We start from the raw sequence: 15,741 nt of genomic DNA, 5'->3' as shown, positions 1-15,741 counted from the left end.
CAGTTTAATCTGCTGATCAGCTCTGTTGATCCCAACCTGCAAGGCTGGCTTAGAAGGTGAGCCACAGTGGGGCTGTTTGGCAGCAGAGTCAGAAATCCCACCTTTATCCCAGGCAGCAGCAAATGCACGTATGACATACATAAAGCAAACATCAGGGTAAACGGTCTAAGTGTCATTTCTTATGCTCCCTTTTCCAATAAGTGCTTCTAAAACACTTCTAAAATACCTGGCTCGTTTAAGCAGCAGACAACATGAAAGTCTTGATGTAGCCCTGTACAGCTGAATTAGTATGTATATCACATAGTATTGCTCTAGGCATGGCTGGGTCTTCTAAATCAGTAGAACATGGGCACTGCAAAATGTTTATTGACTACTGACAGTAAGTGACTTGGAGTAGGATAGGATGGACAGTAAGTTGTCAAGGCTGCTCAGGGCAGACAAAAACCCTGGAGGCAACTCTGGATAAAAGAGAGTGTGATGCCCATCTGCCTTTAAGTATGTGAGGTCTAAAATTGATATTTGAGCTGACATAGAAACATGCAATACTGCACGGGATCTGCGGTATCCTGAGTTACAAAGTCATTGGGCTTAGGGGAGCACCTCAGTCCTCAATAGCACTAGATCTGGGGTTACTTATGCAGTTCTTAAATTTATTTTCTTCATGCTAAGACCTAAGTCACATGCTAAGTCCCATGAATATAAGTACCTTTATCAGCTTGCTCTTGTTATTTCTACCACTCTGAGATAAGGACTTGGAGTCTTGCTTATGGTTGGTGACTGTGTGAAGCCTGAATGTATGAGTTAGCTCAGATGCCAGTCAGCCTTGTCACATGGTCAGGAATCAAGTATGGCTCCAACTGTTAGCAGGACTGGAGAGGCTCAAAGAGTGAGACAGTAGAAGAGTTGTAAGGATGGCTTGCTTAGAAATAGGTTCAAGGTAACCGGATAAATGTCCTGGCAGATTCAGCCATTAGTAGCAATAGGACTGGACCTCAGAAGTTCAGCCTGAGTTCCTCCTGGATTTGAGGCATTAGCGTTGGTGCACAGAATCTGGTGGGTTTGTGTTCGGGCTCCTTTCTGCAAGCCAAGAGACATGGGGCAGGTGGAGGTGAAAAAGGTGAGAGCCCCATTTAACTGTCCTGATAACCACTGTTGAAGTGTCTGGTTATCAAATCTGGAAATATCCAAGGCTGGACCCTAGGAGCTCATCCTGGATCATCATGCCTGCAGAGAACCGTAGGGCCATGGAGGGGATGTGGAGAAGCATTTGCAGCTGTACCGTGCTGTGAGCTGAGGTGAAAGAAGTACTGCCCTGCAGTTACATGGAGAAACACAGGGAATGGGAAAAACTTGGGCTGGGAAAGCAGGCTGGGCTGCTCAGTCGTCTTGGGTAATTCACCTGGACATGAGCCCAGTTGTTTTATGCCATTGGTAAGTTAATGAAATTCAATGGAAGCCCTGCATGGAAAACCATCAACAGCCATGGAGTTAAATTTCCTGGTTTATATGGCACATGGTCCAGAAATCACAGAGAACAGATTTGGACTTTCCTTCCTGCTCAGTTTTACCTATACAGGGACAAAACAACCCCAAAACAAGTCAAAACCCTCAGTCCCCTCTGTGTTACCTGTCTCCCCGTGGCTGTCCCCTGCCACCAGTGCCGTCCATCCCAGCTGCTGGAGAGGATGCTGAGCACTCGGGTTTGCAGGAGGTAGTTCTCCCTGATGTTTGTTGGTTGAACAACCACCTTGCACTTTACATGCCACCTCCAAAATTGGATCGTGCTACTATGAAACTAGAGGCGGAGTCAAGCAGATGGCACTGAAGAGGTGTTTCAAGAAACTACATTTCCATCACCATGTGCAGTGTTTTTTCTGTGAGGGCCATTTTTCTGACTCGGCTGCAGTTTGCAAGACAGTTACTGATTTGGAGCATGGATTAAAGAGCAGGTGAAACTTCACGTGTTGAAATGCACCTGGTTTATGCGTGGCATGGATAAATGGGGTACCAAAAGCCAGAGGAGACTGAGGAGTACCTGCGTCTGTCTAGTGTTCTGGGATGAATTACCATGGGAGGCAGCAGCACACACTTGCATGGATTAAGCCCTGTCTGCTCTGCAGCAGGGAGCAGGTTAGGAGCAATCTGTTTTGAAGGGACCATTTTTTCTGCAAATACAGAAGAAGCAGCAGCAGCCCTGCCAAAGCACATGGCATAGTGGAGACCTTGCTGGTGCCCCTGAGCTCTGGACGTAGTGGCTTGCTCTCATCCCAAACCATATAGTCGGAGGTCATGAGCAGTCCCAGGGATTACAGGGAAGGGCTTAGAGAGCCCCCTGTTGTCCTGGGGCATCTATTCCTGTATCCCACACAGAGCCAGTTTCACCTGTGATGAGAGCTGATGCCCTGAAGCTGGTGGGCTCATCCTGGAGTTTGCGTTTCAACATCAAAACCAGTGTGGTTGTGGCCATGATAAAGCCAATGTGCCCTGGGGCCATGCAGAAATGTTTGGCTGTGGGGCAAACTGGGTTGCATACAGCAAAAACATAAGGAGGTCAGGATCTGCCTGGTGCTTGCAGATGCAAAAGCTACCTGCTGCAGTCCAGACCTGACTAGGTTTGTGGTGGTCCAGCACTACATGTCAAGAAGAAAGGATCCAGAGGAAGGTGTCAGATGGTGGGATAGCCTTGCCCATCAGAGGAGGCTGTGTCCTTCTTGAGCCACACTCAAGAGCCAAGCATCTCCCCTTAGAGGACTGGGTGGTCCTGGCACATGTGGGCAGCACTGTTCCCTGCACAGCTCAATGCTTCCCACTGGAAGGAGCAACCTGGTGCTGCTATCAGAGACGTGGCCTGTGTGAAAGGGTGCCTTGTGGGTCTCTGAAACGGCGATGTAATTTTAGTTATGAATACTGCAGTGTTGAATAGGCAGTGATGTGAAACAGAAGCACAGTGGGGGTGTTAAAGGGTGGTAATAACATGGCTGTCATGAACTAATGTTATTGGGAACAGCCTGTACTGCCTTCTTTTAGCTGCAAAAATGTGCACTTGCAGGGAAGCCGAGGGCAAGCGGGCTGTGCGGGAGGGGAAGGAGCACCCTCAGGGACCAGCCGCTGCCCTCCCTGCCCTGAGGGGCTGTGGGTGATGGGCTGCTCCCCTTGGCAGACCCACCGTGTGGGACCTGTGTGTGCTAGAGCAAAGAGCAAAGCTCGCCGAGGAAAGGTTCTGAGGGGTCCAGCAGTAACCAGCATCATCCCTTTTCTTCTCCATCCCACTGGTCCTCTTTTGAATCCTGCTGCTTTCAGTGTGGGACCAGCTCTGGCTGTGTTTTCTTAAGGCACTGTTCCTTCTTTTTTTTTATACACTGCTCTCTGTCAGGAACATCTCTGCTTATTCCTTTGGTGCCTCAGGTTTCCTTAAACCCACTTCTAGTGTATTTGCTGTCTGTTGTTGATCTTTATCTCTGCCTGCTTCATGTTGTTATGCTCAGTCCACTCATCTTCTGGCCTAGACCTGTGCTTGTTGAGCTTTGACCTCCTTTTAGGAGAGCGATGTTGGTTCCTGTGTCCTGGGAAAGACTTGCTGGGTGCAGAGACATCTTGAAATCTGGTGTGCCACAAGGTTTCCTGTGACTGTAAAGTGCAGCTATTCAAAACCTACAGCTTCAAACACTTCTGGACAAAGTCTGTGCGCTATTCTTTGTGTGAGTGTAAAGCAGATCCACAGCTCCTGTCACTGTTTCGCTGGTGTTAAATGGTGGCAGTGCCACAGAGCGGGGGAAGTGCTTTCTGACCAGTGGTTTTCCCTGGATGGGAATTAGAAGGGGTGCAAGCCACATCTAGGGGAACTGTCTACAGAAACTTCTGTAAGGATTTGGGATTTCTGATGCTGTTTTAGGACCTCTTACACTGATGGTATTATGCATGGAAGAAGGAATCCTCTTGGTTCTTCCTGAGCTGGAGGAGGTCTGGTGTCTTCAGCCTCCTTTGAACTACAGGAGGGATAGGGAATGGCATAAGTGCAAGCATTGGTGAAAGGGATGTGTTTCCCATTTTGTATCTAAGGGAATATAAGATTAGAGTCTTGCTCACCTATATGCTATAGTGCATGTTATTTCTGAAGATGAATAATATGCTAATTTAACAATTTAGCTTGTTAATCTAATAATCCTGCCTTCTTTACTTAACATCAGACCTATTGTGGAGCTGCAGTAATGGAATTGCAGCTCTTCCAGCTGCATGGCCCCGATCAGAGCTTGGATTGATACAGAGGATTAGAAATACTTCAGTCCAAAGGTCAGCTTTGTGCAGTCAACACAGAGCATTAGCTTGGCCCTGTGCAATTAAAGACGTCTGTGCTGGGAGAGGATTTATGCCTTTCCAAGGGAAAGCTCTCATTGTTAATCCAAACCGAAGTATTAATAAAAATGCCCAGCTGAGGAGATCTGGGGGGGGGGGGGGGGGAATCCACATTATTTTTGTTTCTGTTAGAGATTTTTTTTAATGTTTTCTGGGATTTTACGTTTTAAAATGCCGGAAAAGATGACAGATGTAAGGGAGAATCAGCTATGAGTGAAACTTGTGCTTTTCCTGCTCAGTGAAGGTCTTCTGTTCTCCAAAAGCAGCCCAAGGGGTGGCAGCAAGTTGGCCAGAGGTAAAGAGCAGTGCTTCGAGCGAGCAACCAGCTTTCTGCAGGAAAGCTCAGGAGGACAGAGGAGCAACTCTGGGAGCATCACCTGGCCAGCATATGAGATGATGAGCGTTGGATACACCTTTTTATCTTTTTCATAGATTTTTCCCTTTCTGGTGTCAAAGCATTGGTGTTTGAGGCATACTCTGTATTTGAGAGGATGCTGTTTGCAGAGTGTGGTGAAGCCTGGGAGGACAGAGGGTGTTTTAGGTAGTTCTGTAAGCAGGTGGAGTTTGCTCCGAGTGGAAGGGAACTGCATCAAGTCAGTCGTGCCCTTTAGTATCTTGGAGGAATGGGGTTGTTCTGAAACTCTCACAAAGCTGTTTGTGAACCCAAGAAAAGATGGAGAGATGGAAATGTGTGCTGTAGAGGGAAACACACTGCTGTTGTGGTCATACCATTTCTCTCAAAAAGGGCAGCACAGGCTCCCACTGCAGAGGGTAGAGGTTTTGCTGCAATATTTGGCTAAAAGGCAGTGAGATGGGGTCGAGTCCCTGGCCAGGGTGAGGACCTGACCCCTAGGCTGCAGGATTGTCACAAGTCCCCACTGGCTTGAAATCCCCCTGCCAGTAGCTGGGGTTAAGCGTAGGCAGGAGCAATAAGGTTTGGCTCATGATCGCTCTGTTTTAATCAAACAGGTATTTTGCTTTCTGTTAAAATAAACATTTTTCCCATCCTGTTATATGACTCACTTTTTCTTATACTGACCTGATATTTAGAGTATCTGATGTTTTAATTACCTTCTCAGAGACATGGATTCATTTCAGATGTTTGAAGAGATGTGTAAACCAAGTGCAAAGCTGGAGTACCTCATTTATAAAACAGCTTCTTTTGGAGATGTCTAAATTTTCACACTAGGATAAGCCTTTTTTTTTCCCAACAGTATGTATTTTAGCCCCTTAAACTAGTTGGGGGGGATGTTTGCACCCACAAGATTGTTTTCAGTGGAAATGAAGTACAGAAACGTGCCTATACTCTGTAAAAGCTGAGAACAAATCACACCAGGTGCTATAAAATGGTCTAATTTACTGCAGGGTGGCAGTTCAGATGCACAGCCTCTGTTGGAAGGCAAAGTTCCTTCTCCCAGGAAAAATTGGATGCAATTTTCAGTGCATTAGTGATAAAGTGCCTTCATGCTAAAAATCTTGGACTGGGTCCCTGACTTGCCTTGAACAACAGGAAAACAAGGAACTGGCAGGACCTGGACCAGGGACCTGCGTGAAGTTCTGGCCCATTCCAGGGGAGCTCTGCTGCAGAAGGTCTTGGATGCAGAAACGAAGTCTGGGAGAGATGAGACTCATGAGTGAATACCTTGATGGTGCATCCGCAGAAGTATGGCTTGGCAAAGAGTTTGTCATAGCAAACACTTATAAAAAATGATACATTAACGTAGAAAAATGAACTGGTGACTTCTCACCTGGCAAAATCTCTGGTGTCCCATGCTGTTTCTGTTGTAGGAAGATGATGTGTGTTGGTGTTGTCAAGGATGTGCTGTCTGATGGCACAGTGTAGAGGCAGGAGTTGGCCAGTAGAAAGGGCAGTTGTTGGGTTGCTGGAATGGTATGGTAATGGAATAAAATTAGTTGGGAGGCTTCTGTCCTGCCCAACTGGTAATATTTGGACTTTTATGAGACATTTTGTTATTTTTCTCAGTTATTTGTTATTTGTCTCAGTTATTTATCTCTGTCTCATACAGAGATTTCTGTATGAAACACAATGTTCCTCGGGTTATATTCCTCAGCAATGAGAGGTGGCGTTGTGGTCTGGTCCCAGCAAGGCTGTTCTTGTTGAAATTTCTGCAGAGCCTTGCAAGAGCACCCCACTTGTTTTAATACTTACATGACTAAGGGCATTGCAAAATGGCTGGACCCCAAGTGTTTTGCTTTTAAGTATCATACATGCAACAGGATTCCTCCACTAAATGCCTGCTATGGGCATTATGTATGTATGGGGGCTTGGAGGCTGGGTGCCCTGGCTGGGAGGTTTAAGAGATGATGCTCTGCCCAGCTGAAGGAAACAGGAGCTCTGCCTTTCTCAAGAGTGTGGCAATTCTGGTAATGTCCCATGGTTTGCAGCAGGTGGTGCGTCATGTGTTTTGTTGAAAGAATAGGAGGAGACAGTAGAGGTTAATATGGTGGGATACAATTCTGGGTACAGAAATAGCAGTTTTTGCTCAAAGGTGAAATCCATGCTTGTGCAAGCAAACTTTTAAAAAGCAACAATCAATCATTCTTTGAAATCTTTCTCTCTTTCTTTGAAATGTGGACTTGAATTTTGGGCCAGGATGCTCAGGTTTTGTGTACAAAGGCTGATAGTGAGGCCACGGTTTGTTTATTTATTTAGTAAATAAAATGCCTGAATATATCAGCTGATATTTAAAAGTGTTTAGCAATGTTCCCACTATGTGCCAGTCCATTTCATTTTATGGAGTGTGAGGACCACAACCTTTGAAGAAAAAGACTTGCAGTGCCTGCTTCATTTGCAGAAATTAGTCTTAATACTTAACATTATCAAGTTAGTGATAGCTGATATAACATTTTGAGAGTAATTAGGAGCATGAATTTATGCTCAGATGGATGTTTAATTAAAAACTGTGGCAGCTTTGAAGTTCATGCTTGAATAATCTCGAGGCTGAAATGTGGATTTATACCCAAGTGAACCTTAGCAGCAAATCTGGAGAGAGTTAAAAAATAATGTAGTAGCTCTGTTTTCCTCTTATTTGTTTTACACCATTGCAGCCATCATGGTGTCTGTAACAGTGCTGAATTTACAAAGATGAAGCAGATCGAGCAGTTCAGCCAGGACATCTCATAGCCAGATGCAAAACCTGCTTTGGGGAAAGGAGCAGGGAGATGTTGGAAGATATTTGTGTATTTGAGACCTCCGGGAGCTGTACTCCAGGTGATGCTGGCAGTGGTCCTTCAAACCTTGCGGTGCTTACTGTGGACAGCCAGTTCACAGTATGTGAGCTGCCCTATGTGAGTGGGGAGGGAGATGTGATTAAGCTCATGCTTATGTCCAAAGCAAAGGTGAAGCCTTGCAGGAGTTTGAGCCCTGAGGCAGGATGGGGCTGGTGGTGGGATGGTGGGGTGTTGTGGCAGGTTGGGCTTTGGGAGGATGCCAGTCCTCTTGCATATCTCGCTCTTATGTATGAGCAGCTGGAAGCAGCTCACCCACCACCGCAAGTGGAAGAATCCCAAACAATGCCAGGAGACAAAGGCGGCGAGAAGACAACATGTTACAGATTGCTAAAGAGCAGATCAGCTCATTTTCTGCAGGCATACAGAGGGCAAGACAGGAGGCAAAGAGGGTGCAGGGAGCAAGGGTGGCTGCGATGATTGCTGCTCCCCTCCGGCTTCCTTCTCTCTTGTCACCAAAAATGGTGGTGGCTGTGTGGTCTGGAGGCTCAGAAGTGACTGCCTGACCCTGGTAGGCTCCCAAGCTCCAAACTCCAGTGAAGGCACCTGCAGTTTTGACCCACATCTCTCTGTTGGGGGAACAGAAGCAACCCAGGTGCAGGAGTTGGGCTCAGTCATTGTGTGGTTTTCCAATGGAGGCCTCCGCTGTGGTGATGGTTTAAAGGGAAAAGCCAACAAGTTTTGATGGGTAGAGGACACAGAGGTAAAAGCGTAGTAACAGGGGCTTCCTGGTCTTTTCTTGGTCTTGCTACCCAGTCCCCATTTGTAGCTTCCTTACAGCAGTTAGCAATATTTACACTGGACAGTTTAGCACTTGCCACTCATTAATTAACAATTTCAGCTTGCCTTGGCTTTGGCAGAAATGGCTTCACTGCATAGTCCAGATGGATACTTTGAGAGACAGCAGGGACATGGATGCTTCTGGTCTTGCTTCCAACCTTTGGGCGCAGGCACTTGCTTCTGCGTGACCAACATGCAGGAGGTGGTTGGAGGCTAATGCTGTTGAAAGGGTTTATTGCTGTAATGACATCTCTTAATGTGTACAGGTTGGATGCTCATTTTGTTGCTGCATTGCATCTATCACTTTCAGTTCTCAGTGTTTCTCCTGCAAAACCAGGAATGGCTATGGCAGGGTGAACATCAGCTGGCTTTTCTCAACTATATGTGATGGTTTCACTGCAAGTATCAATGTTGAGCACTAAGTTATGTTGAATTAAAAAGGACAGCTAACTGGTGAGGAGATGCCTGGTTTCCCTGGACAGACGTGGAAATCTGCCAGGATGAAGCTCAACAATCCATTGCTGCGAAAATCTATGCAAAAAGCAGATCTTTGTTATAAGATCCCAGGCTAAATATTTATTGGTTATACTTCACCAGATTTTTGCATGACTAAATGTGCCTCGCGGCTTACACTAACATATCTATCAAAGCAGTTTGTTTTGTTTTGGTAAACGCTTACACAATATTAAGTTCTTACCTTCATCTGTAGATATTTGGTGTATGAGGTGATAGCAGAAGGAACTGAGAGAAGGATGTTGTGGGCATGTAGAGCTCCTTTTCCCCTTGGCCGGTACCAGAGGCAGGCAGCAGCAGTCTGCAGCAAGGCTGGGGTGTATCCTCAAAATGCAAAACGAGGTGGTGAATATCAGATGAAGGCGGGTGTAACTAGCCAAATACATGGCTTGAAATGCCCCAGCTTGCTTCCTCATTTTCCTCCTCCATTTCATGGAAGATGCTGTGTGTTGTGGTTGTGTCCGCATATCCCCTGCTGATGTTCTGTTAGCTTTAATTAAAGAGTCAGGACGTGTGGGCACTTCCTGACCAAGCAAACAAGGATGAATTTAGGAAGGGGAGGATTTGCTTTTGCAGATCATGCAGTGTAAATAGATGGTGCCTAGCGATGCGCCCCTCCTTTCTGATGGCCTCATCCGGGGGATACTTCAGCCGCAGCCGAGCGCTGCTGGGCTGCACTTTGTTTTATTATTTATGTTGCACTTTTTAAACTAAAGCTCTTTTTCTACTGTTAGAACATACAGTTGCTCCAGACATATAAACTGTGTTAATAAATGAGCAAGGAGCCCTGGTGGGTGAATTGGCTTCCTGATAAAGTCATAAATTTGGAGAGGAGGGTGCTGCATTACTCTGCAGCCAGCACATGGGTTTGCTCCCCAGTGCCATTCCTGGAAACCCAAGGGGCCAGGAAGAGGTACCTGTGACTGGTTGTTTGGGGTTCTTGCTGGAGGTGAGATGGCGTGAAAGATCATCTCCAGCCTGCAGGAGGAAACCCAAGCACAAACCCCAGCTCATCAACAAGCACAATAGTAGAAGGGCTGGAGGAGCTTTAAATTTAGGGAAAAGCTCATATTTTTCCTGCTTTCTGCTATGCTGCAGTTTGACCCCTCTCAGCCTCTGCTCCTCATTGTGTCGTTGGTGCATTAATTACTAATGCTGCAGGGCAGGAGCTGCCATTGCTGTGTGTCCTCCATGCCGTATCTCATGTGATAAGGCCTTGGGCTGCTCCTGTAGTAAGAAGTGACTGGGAAATAGGGATGCTTCCCTTTGCCTCCTGCCTCTCCTGCTGGAATCAGCATTTGCTGGTTTTCCTAGAGAAGCAGTGTCTTTTCCTCTGACTGTCCTTTTTGTAAGCAGAGCACGTGCCCTCCAAAAATGGAGGGGGGGGGGAGAGTGATTTGATATGAGCAATTTTGATATGATGTTGGGTGATCCAGTTCGTTGGAGAGGAGGAAAGGCTGGGAATTGGCTTGCTTGGTAGCAGTTTTGTTGGTTTTAACACCCCATCAACAGTTTGGGCTCTTTCATAGTTTTCGCCATCGCTTCCAGGCATTTTTCCATTAGGACTGATAATAGTTGATCACTATGCAACAGGCAGTTCATTGCAGTGACTTGCTCATTTTTTGGTTGCCGAAAACCGAGGAGGCCGTATGTGCTTCTGTTTCCATGCTGGCTCTTGAGCATCTCTTCTAAATGCACGCTCCCTGCTTGTGCCAGCACTGAAGATGGAGTCACTTCCGCAGCCAAGAAGTAAATCTGGTTTTAAAAACCTCTCTAGCTTCCTAACTAAGGCTTTTGCACAATGACTAGATTTGTGGACAGAGTGTATAATGGTGCCCTGCAGGCTAGGATCCCTGTGGGTCTCAGGTCTGTGAGAGCTGGGGCTCAGACACAAGGGGACCGGAGCCAGTGCCAGTGGGTACCCCAGCCAGCACATTTCCATCATCACAGCTCCAGCAGACCACGTTCAGCCGAGTCATGCTGTGTGCTCAGGAGAGCCCCAGAGCTGGTTTTGTTGGTTTGTGGTTTTTCTTTTTTGGAGGTTTTTTGCTTTTATTGTTTTGCATGGCTGAGCATTAGAAGATATTTCCAGCATTTGTTTGCCAGGAAAATACGGCATTGAAGGTCCTTTGCTAATTAATCGTAATGGCACGAGGAAGGGGAGGGAATTGCTTTCCCATCATGGCTGCTGTGAATATGCTCTTGAAAAAGAAAAAAAACCCCAAAACTGCAGATGCTGCCAGGACGAGGAGATTGTTTAAGGATGTTGTTCACTGTGAGTAAAACATTGCCACCAAGCAAAACCAAACTTCTCCCTTTTCTTTTGCAGGGTCGTCATGTTAAAACAGGCCAGCTTGCTGCTATTAAGGTTATGGACGTCACCGGGGTAATGTATCCTCTTGCATCCTTAAATTATAGAAAAGAGGGGAAAGGGGATGGGGCGTGATAATGTGGGTGTTGGTGGAAGGCTTGTGTTCCTGGGATGCAAATCCCCTTTGCCTTAGTGTGAAATGTGCCATTAAGGGATTTTGGTTTTAATAAATGTGTGTGAGAAAAATAAATCTGGAAGAGGTTGGGAGATTAAGTAATTTTATGCTGAAACAAAGCAGCATCGAGTTCCAGCAGTGGCTCTTTTGAATGTGTTAATAAAATCTAAAGAAAATCATAGGAACAGGATCATGTATTCGTAACACATTTCAGTTTCTTCAAATCCATGTTTTTCACTGAAAAGCTTTTGTTCACCAAAATTACATGCAGGTATTGTTATGAATAACTTTACCAGGCAAGTTAAATTACCCCTGTGCATCCTACTGATAAAGAGAAAAAAATACACTGCTCTGGTCTCAGAAATGTGGCTCTTTTGAAACTTGTATCAGAATAAGACAACCAAGATTTTACAAGTTATTAAATGTATAACAGGATTTAAGAGAAAGAATAGTTTCACCATTTCCCAGTGGCCACAAAACAAACAAAAAAAAAAAAGAGTGGAATTGCTGTGATCCCTAAAAACCTAAACAGATGCATTTAAGAAGGTGACATGAGAGTGCTTTTTCTTGGATAGTTTTTTTAAGTGCAGTATTTTACATCCCAAAGTTCCTGCCTACGTAAACGATGCCATTGAAGTCTGGGAGTAAGAATGTGTTTTGTTATGCAGGGTTTTTTGTAGTGGGTTTGGTTTTTGTTTTTTTTTTTAGTAGAATAACACATTTCAAAATTTAGGACTCAATCCCATCTTCCCACCTCATTTTTTTAATTGGTGATTTTTTTTTTTTAATTGGCTTTCAGGATGTTCAGCACATACAGAATTGACTCTCTGTGAAAGCAGTCACCTGGCCACAGGAGTGTGTTTTGACATACCTTAGATGTTGTGTTTGGTATGAATATCTATAGGACCTTGAGGTTCTTTTTCATGCTAACAGGTGACAAGATGTGTTGAAATAAATCTGTAAATGTGAATGAGATCCATTTCTGTTTACTTGCAATAGCTACAAGTGCCATTTATCTAGTTCTTATGGGAAGTAGGCTCGAATGGCATGGCCAGACAACGTGTCTTTTGGAATCCTGCAGAGAACAGAATTAGTGTGGTTATCCCAGCCATAACCATCTGCAGTTTCATGGAGGAAGGTTTTGGAATGTAAAGCCCCTATATTTTAAGTAAGCTCCCAGCCAGTGTCTCATTCCAACTGCATGCCTTGCACTGAGCCCCCAAAGGCTCCTGACAATGGTGCTTTGTTTAACTCATCTACGCTCTTGCTAATTATTTGTTAGAGAAGATTGCAGCATAGAGGGCCTCAAATTACAGCACTTGAATTGTTTAGGGCAGCCACTATCTCTGAATTAAGAATTCGGATTCATTTTCCAGGGGCTGGTCCTGCTGTATGCTGCATGACCTACTTCCAGCAATTGATGTAACAGAATTGATTGATGGAGGCAAAGTGTGGCAGCAAAACCTCGTCTGTGGGTTTTGGGGTTGGAGTAGTACAGCAGTTCACTGTGATAATTCCTTTTTCTTCCCTCCCTCACTGGATTTACCTGCGGTGATTGCTGGCAGTAGTCCTGCTTGGAGCAGGAGGTTAGGCTGGAGACCCCTAAACCTGGCTGTACAGATGTGTCCTTGGGTGCCATCCACAGCTCTGATGCTGTGGAGGTTTTATTTCCCCATTGTGAATACTTCAACCTGAAGAAAGATTCGAGATAAAACCTTAGACCAAGTGTCCCTGTGTCTTATCTCCATTTTTCCTAGAGAGCCAGGCGTGAGGTGGGGGATGACTGAAGAGCTGACCAGTGGTACTCAGGGAGCTGGTGAGGTTTTGTGCTGACCACCCCTCCTTGCTCCCAGCGTTGTTGAGCATCCACCTGCTTTTTTGTTGCAAAGGGCCTGGGGCCTGATAAATTGTTCTATTCCCTGGTTTCCAGGGCAAATAAAAGCAAGCAAAGTTGTGTTGACTGCTTGATGAAGGAGGTGCTAAAGGTCTTCTAGAATAATTCGCGGGTTTTCCTTGTAATGTTTGGGCCCATTCCTCATCCTCTTTGGTGCTTACACTCTCCATGTTCTTGCCAAAGATAAAATTGGAGTTTGTTTATACAAGCTCCACCTAGCTACTACTTCTATTTGTTCCTTCTGTCTCATCTTCACTGTTCTTTCCTGAATTCTCTCTGGAAGACTGTAGTCATCACACCACTTTTTGTGGTAGTTTGGGAAGAAAGCTGTGTTTCTGTCTGTGTTGCATGACACCCGGTCAGGGAGCATCGCTCTTCAAGAAGAGCTACTCATGCAGCTTTGCTGTTTGCCGGGGTGTCTTGTCCTTTGTTTGTAAAACTGAAGTCTGGATGGAGCAGGTGAGGGACACAAAGGTAATAAAGAAGTAATGGTCCTTCTGGTCCTTTTATGATAAAGTTCATCGACATCAAGGCACTAACTGCTGCTTCACAGCTTGTGGAATTAAAGTGGGCTGGAATTCAGACAGCTTAAAATAAAGCCCAGAGCATGTTTGATGGTCATGAAAGCAAAGAGGTAGGACATCAAAATAGGTATCAGTTCAGTTTCCCTGCCATGGCTGCCTCAGCTATTGCTGCGTTGCAGATGGGACAGAGTGGACCTGTGACAACCCACAGGAATAATGCTTGTCGCCAGGGCTAAGTTAGTCTGGTGGAGAGTTTGTGCACAGGCAGCATCTGCCTCTTCCCTGCATAGTACCACCAACACCACCTGGTGTCCCCAAACATCTTGTGCTGCTTCCAGGGTGGGCAGTAGCAGGGTGTTGGATGGCTGGGATACATAGTGCAGAGCACTTCTGCCATGCAATGGTTTCTAGAAAACCATCTTCTTGGGCCTTTGGTGGGTCCAGGAGGGTGTGCATCTGATGCATTACTTGGGTAGCGCAAATATGATTGAGCTTACGAGCAACACAAGACTGATGTAAATTATGGTATGAATAGTAAAGGAATTAGTTTAAAAAGATGGAGCAATGTCTAACCTGCTGGATACATGCAAGTCTGGCACTGGTGCACCTCTGGATGGAGAACATGTCTCCATGCAAGGGCTCAGTTCCTGGCCAAACCTTGCTTTGCTTGGCCAGCTCTTCCTGGCATGTACTTATGCCTGCAGATATTCAGCTGCTCAGGAGCTTCCCAGGGCTCTCTCTGCTCTGGCCTATGCCGCAGGGTTTGAAGCAGCACACAGGGATGGTGGGTCATTAACCCATGCAAGAGGACTGCTGCCCCCTTAAACTCTTCCAGCACCTTTGGGATCCTCTTCTGGAGGAGATGCCATGATCTGAACCATTTGATTTCCATGCTGCCTGAAGATCTGTCCAGTTCAGGGCTCAGAAATGCAACAAATGCAGCAAAGCATGTGTTTCCTCCTTAGGTTTTTACTCAAGAAGCAACCCATTAGTCTCCAGTCCAGACCTCAGGTTCTCAGGGTTTGGCTGCAAAAAGTGGCTGTAAAAAGTGGTTCGAGGAAATTTGGGAGACTTCGGTCAGAAATGGGGGCTTGGAAGTTCACCAACGTACAAAGAGAACTGGGAGCCTGAGAAGTGCAGTCTTTTAGTGCCTCTGGTTTTTCTTTTCTTTTTGCCTCATCCCAGGATGAAGAGGAAGAGATCAAACAAGAAATTAACATGCTGAAGAAATATTCTCACCACCGAAATATTGCTACATATTATGGTGCTTTTATTAAGAAGAACCCACCAGGAATGGATGATCAGCTCTGGGTAAGTTGCTTTCTTTTCTTTAAAATAACTGGGTTTTGACACAAATTATTTACTCCATGTTGTCCTCGTACCACCACCCATATTGCACAAAAATATCTTATTTTGCATATCTTTTTCAGAGCCATGGCTTTGAAAAGGCTCTTCCTGCACGGTAAAATGCTTCTCCATTTTGCCATAAAATCTTTGCAGACTGATGATAAAACCATTTCTATCCTGAATTGTCACTGACATCTTTGTTACAATTTTCAATTGAAAATTATTCCGTCCCATGAAAATAAATGCATCAAAAAAAAAAAACCCAAAGCAGTTGGAGGGAGCCAGGAGCGTTGCTGGGAAGATAGAGGCTGGAAGGAGGATACTGGGCATGTGTGATTCGTGCCAGTTCTCAGCTCTGCTTCTCATGCTTAATGTTTCACGGAGCCAGTGCACGCGAACAAAGAGGAAGGGGGTGGCAAAGGTTGAGCAGGAAGGTCTGTGGCTGTTCAGCCATTTCAGTGAGGATACCTCATGCTGCTGAAGGGCTGCAAGCTGCTTTGCCTGTCCATAAGTCCTTGCGTGTTTCCTCCCACTGCTCCCCTTGTCAGTGGCGCGTCGGTTATTGGCATTCTCAGACTGTGGAGGATTGAGTTTA

The 15,741-nt window shown here is 45.6% G+C and overlaps 1 protein-coding gene across 7 annotated transcripts in view; it reads left to right on the top strand.

Annotated features, from left to right (window-relative positions):
- TNIK (TRAF2 and NCK interacting kinase) overlaps nucleotides 1–15,741 on the top strand; it is a 161,807-nt gene that overhangs the window by 74,396 nt on the left and 71,670 nt on the right. For all 7 annotated transcript variants that reach the window (XM_030495360.1, XM_030495366.1, XM_030495365.1 and 4 more), the window contains exons 3-4: nucleotides 11,225–11,281; nucleotides 14,985–15,110. In XM_030495360.1, the coding sequence (XP_030351220.1) occupies nucleotides 11,225–11,281; nucleotides 14,985–15,110 (183 nt within the window). The remainder of the gene's footprint in view (nucleotides 1–11,224; nucleotides 11,282–14,984; nucleotides 15,111–15,741) is intronic.

The sequence above is a fragment of the Strigops habroptila genome, chromosome 8 (genome assembly GCF_004027225.2).
Source record: "Strigops habroptila isolate Jane chromosome 8, bStrHab1.2.pri, whole genome shotgun sequence".
Classification (NCBI taxonomy): Eukaryota; Metazoa; Chordata; class Aves; order Psittaciformes; family Psittacidae; genus Strigops; species Strigops habroptila.
The sequence above is the reverse complement of the archived record's forward strand: the minus strand, read 5'-3'. Positions and strand labels throughout refer to the sequence as shown.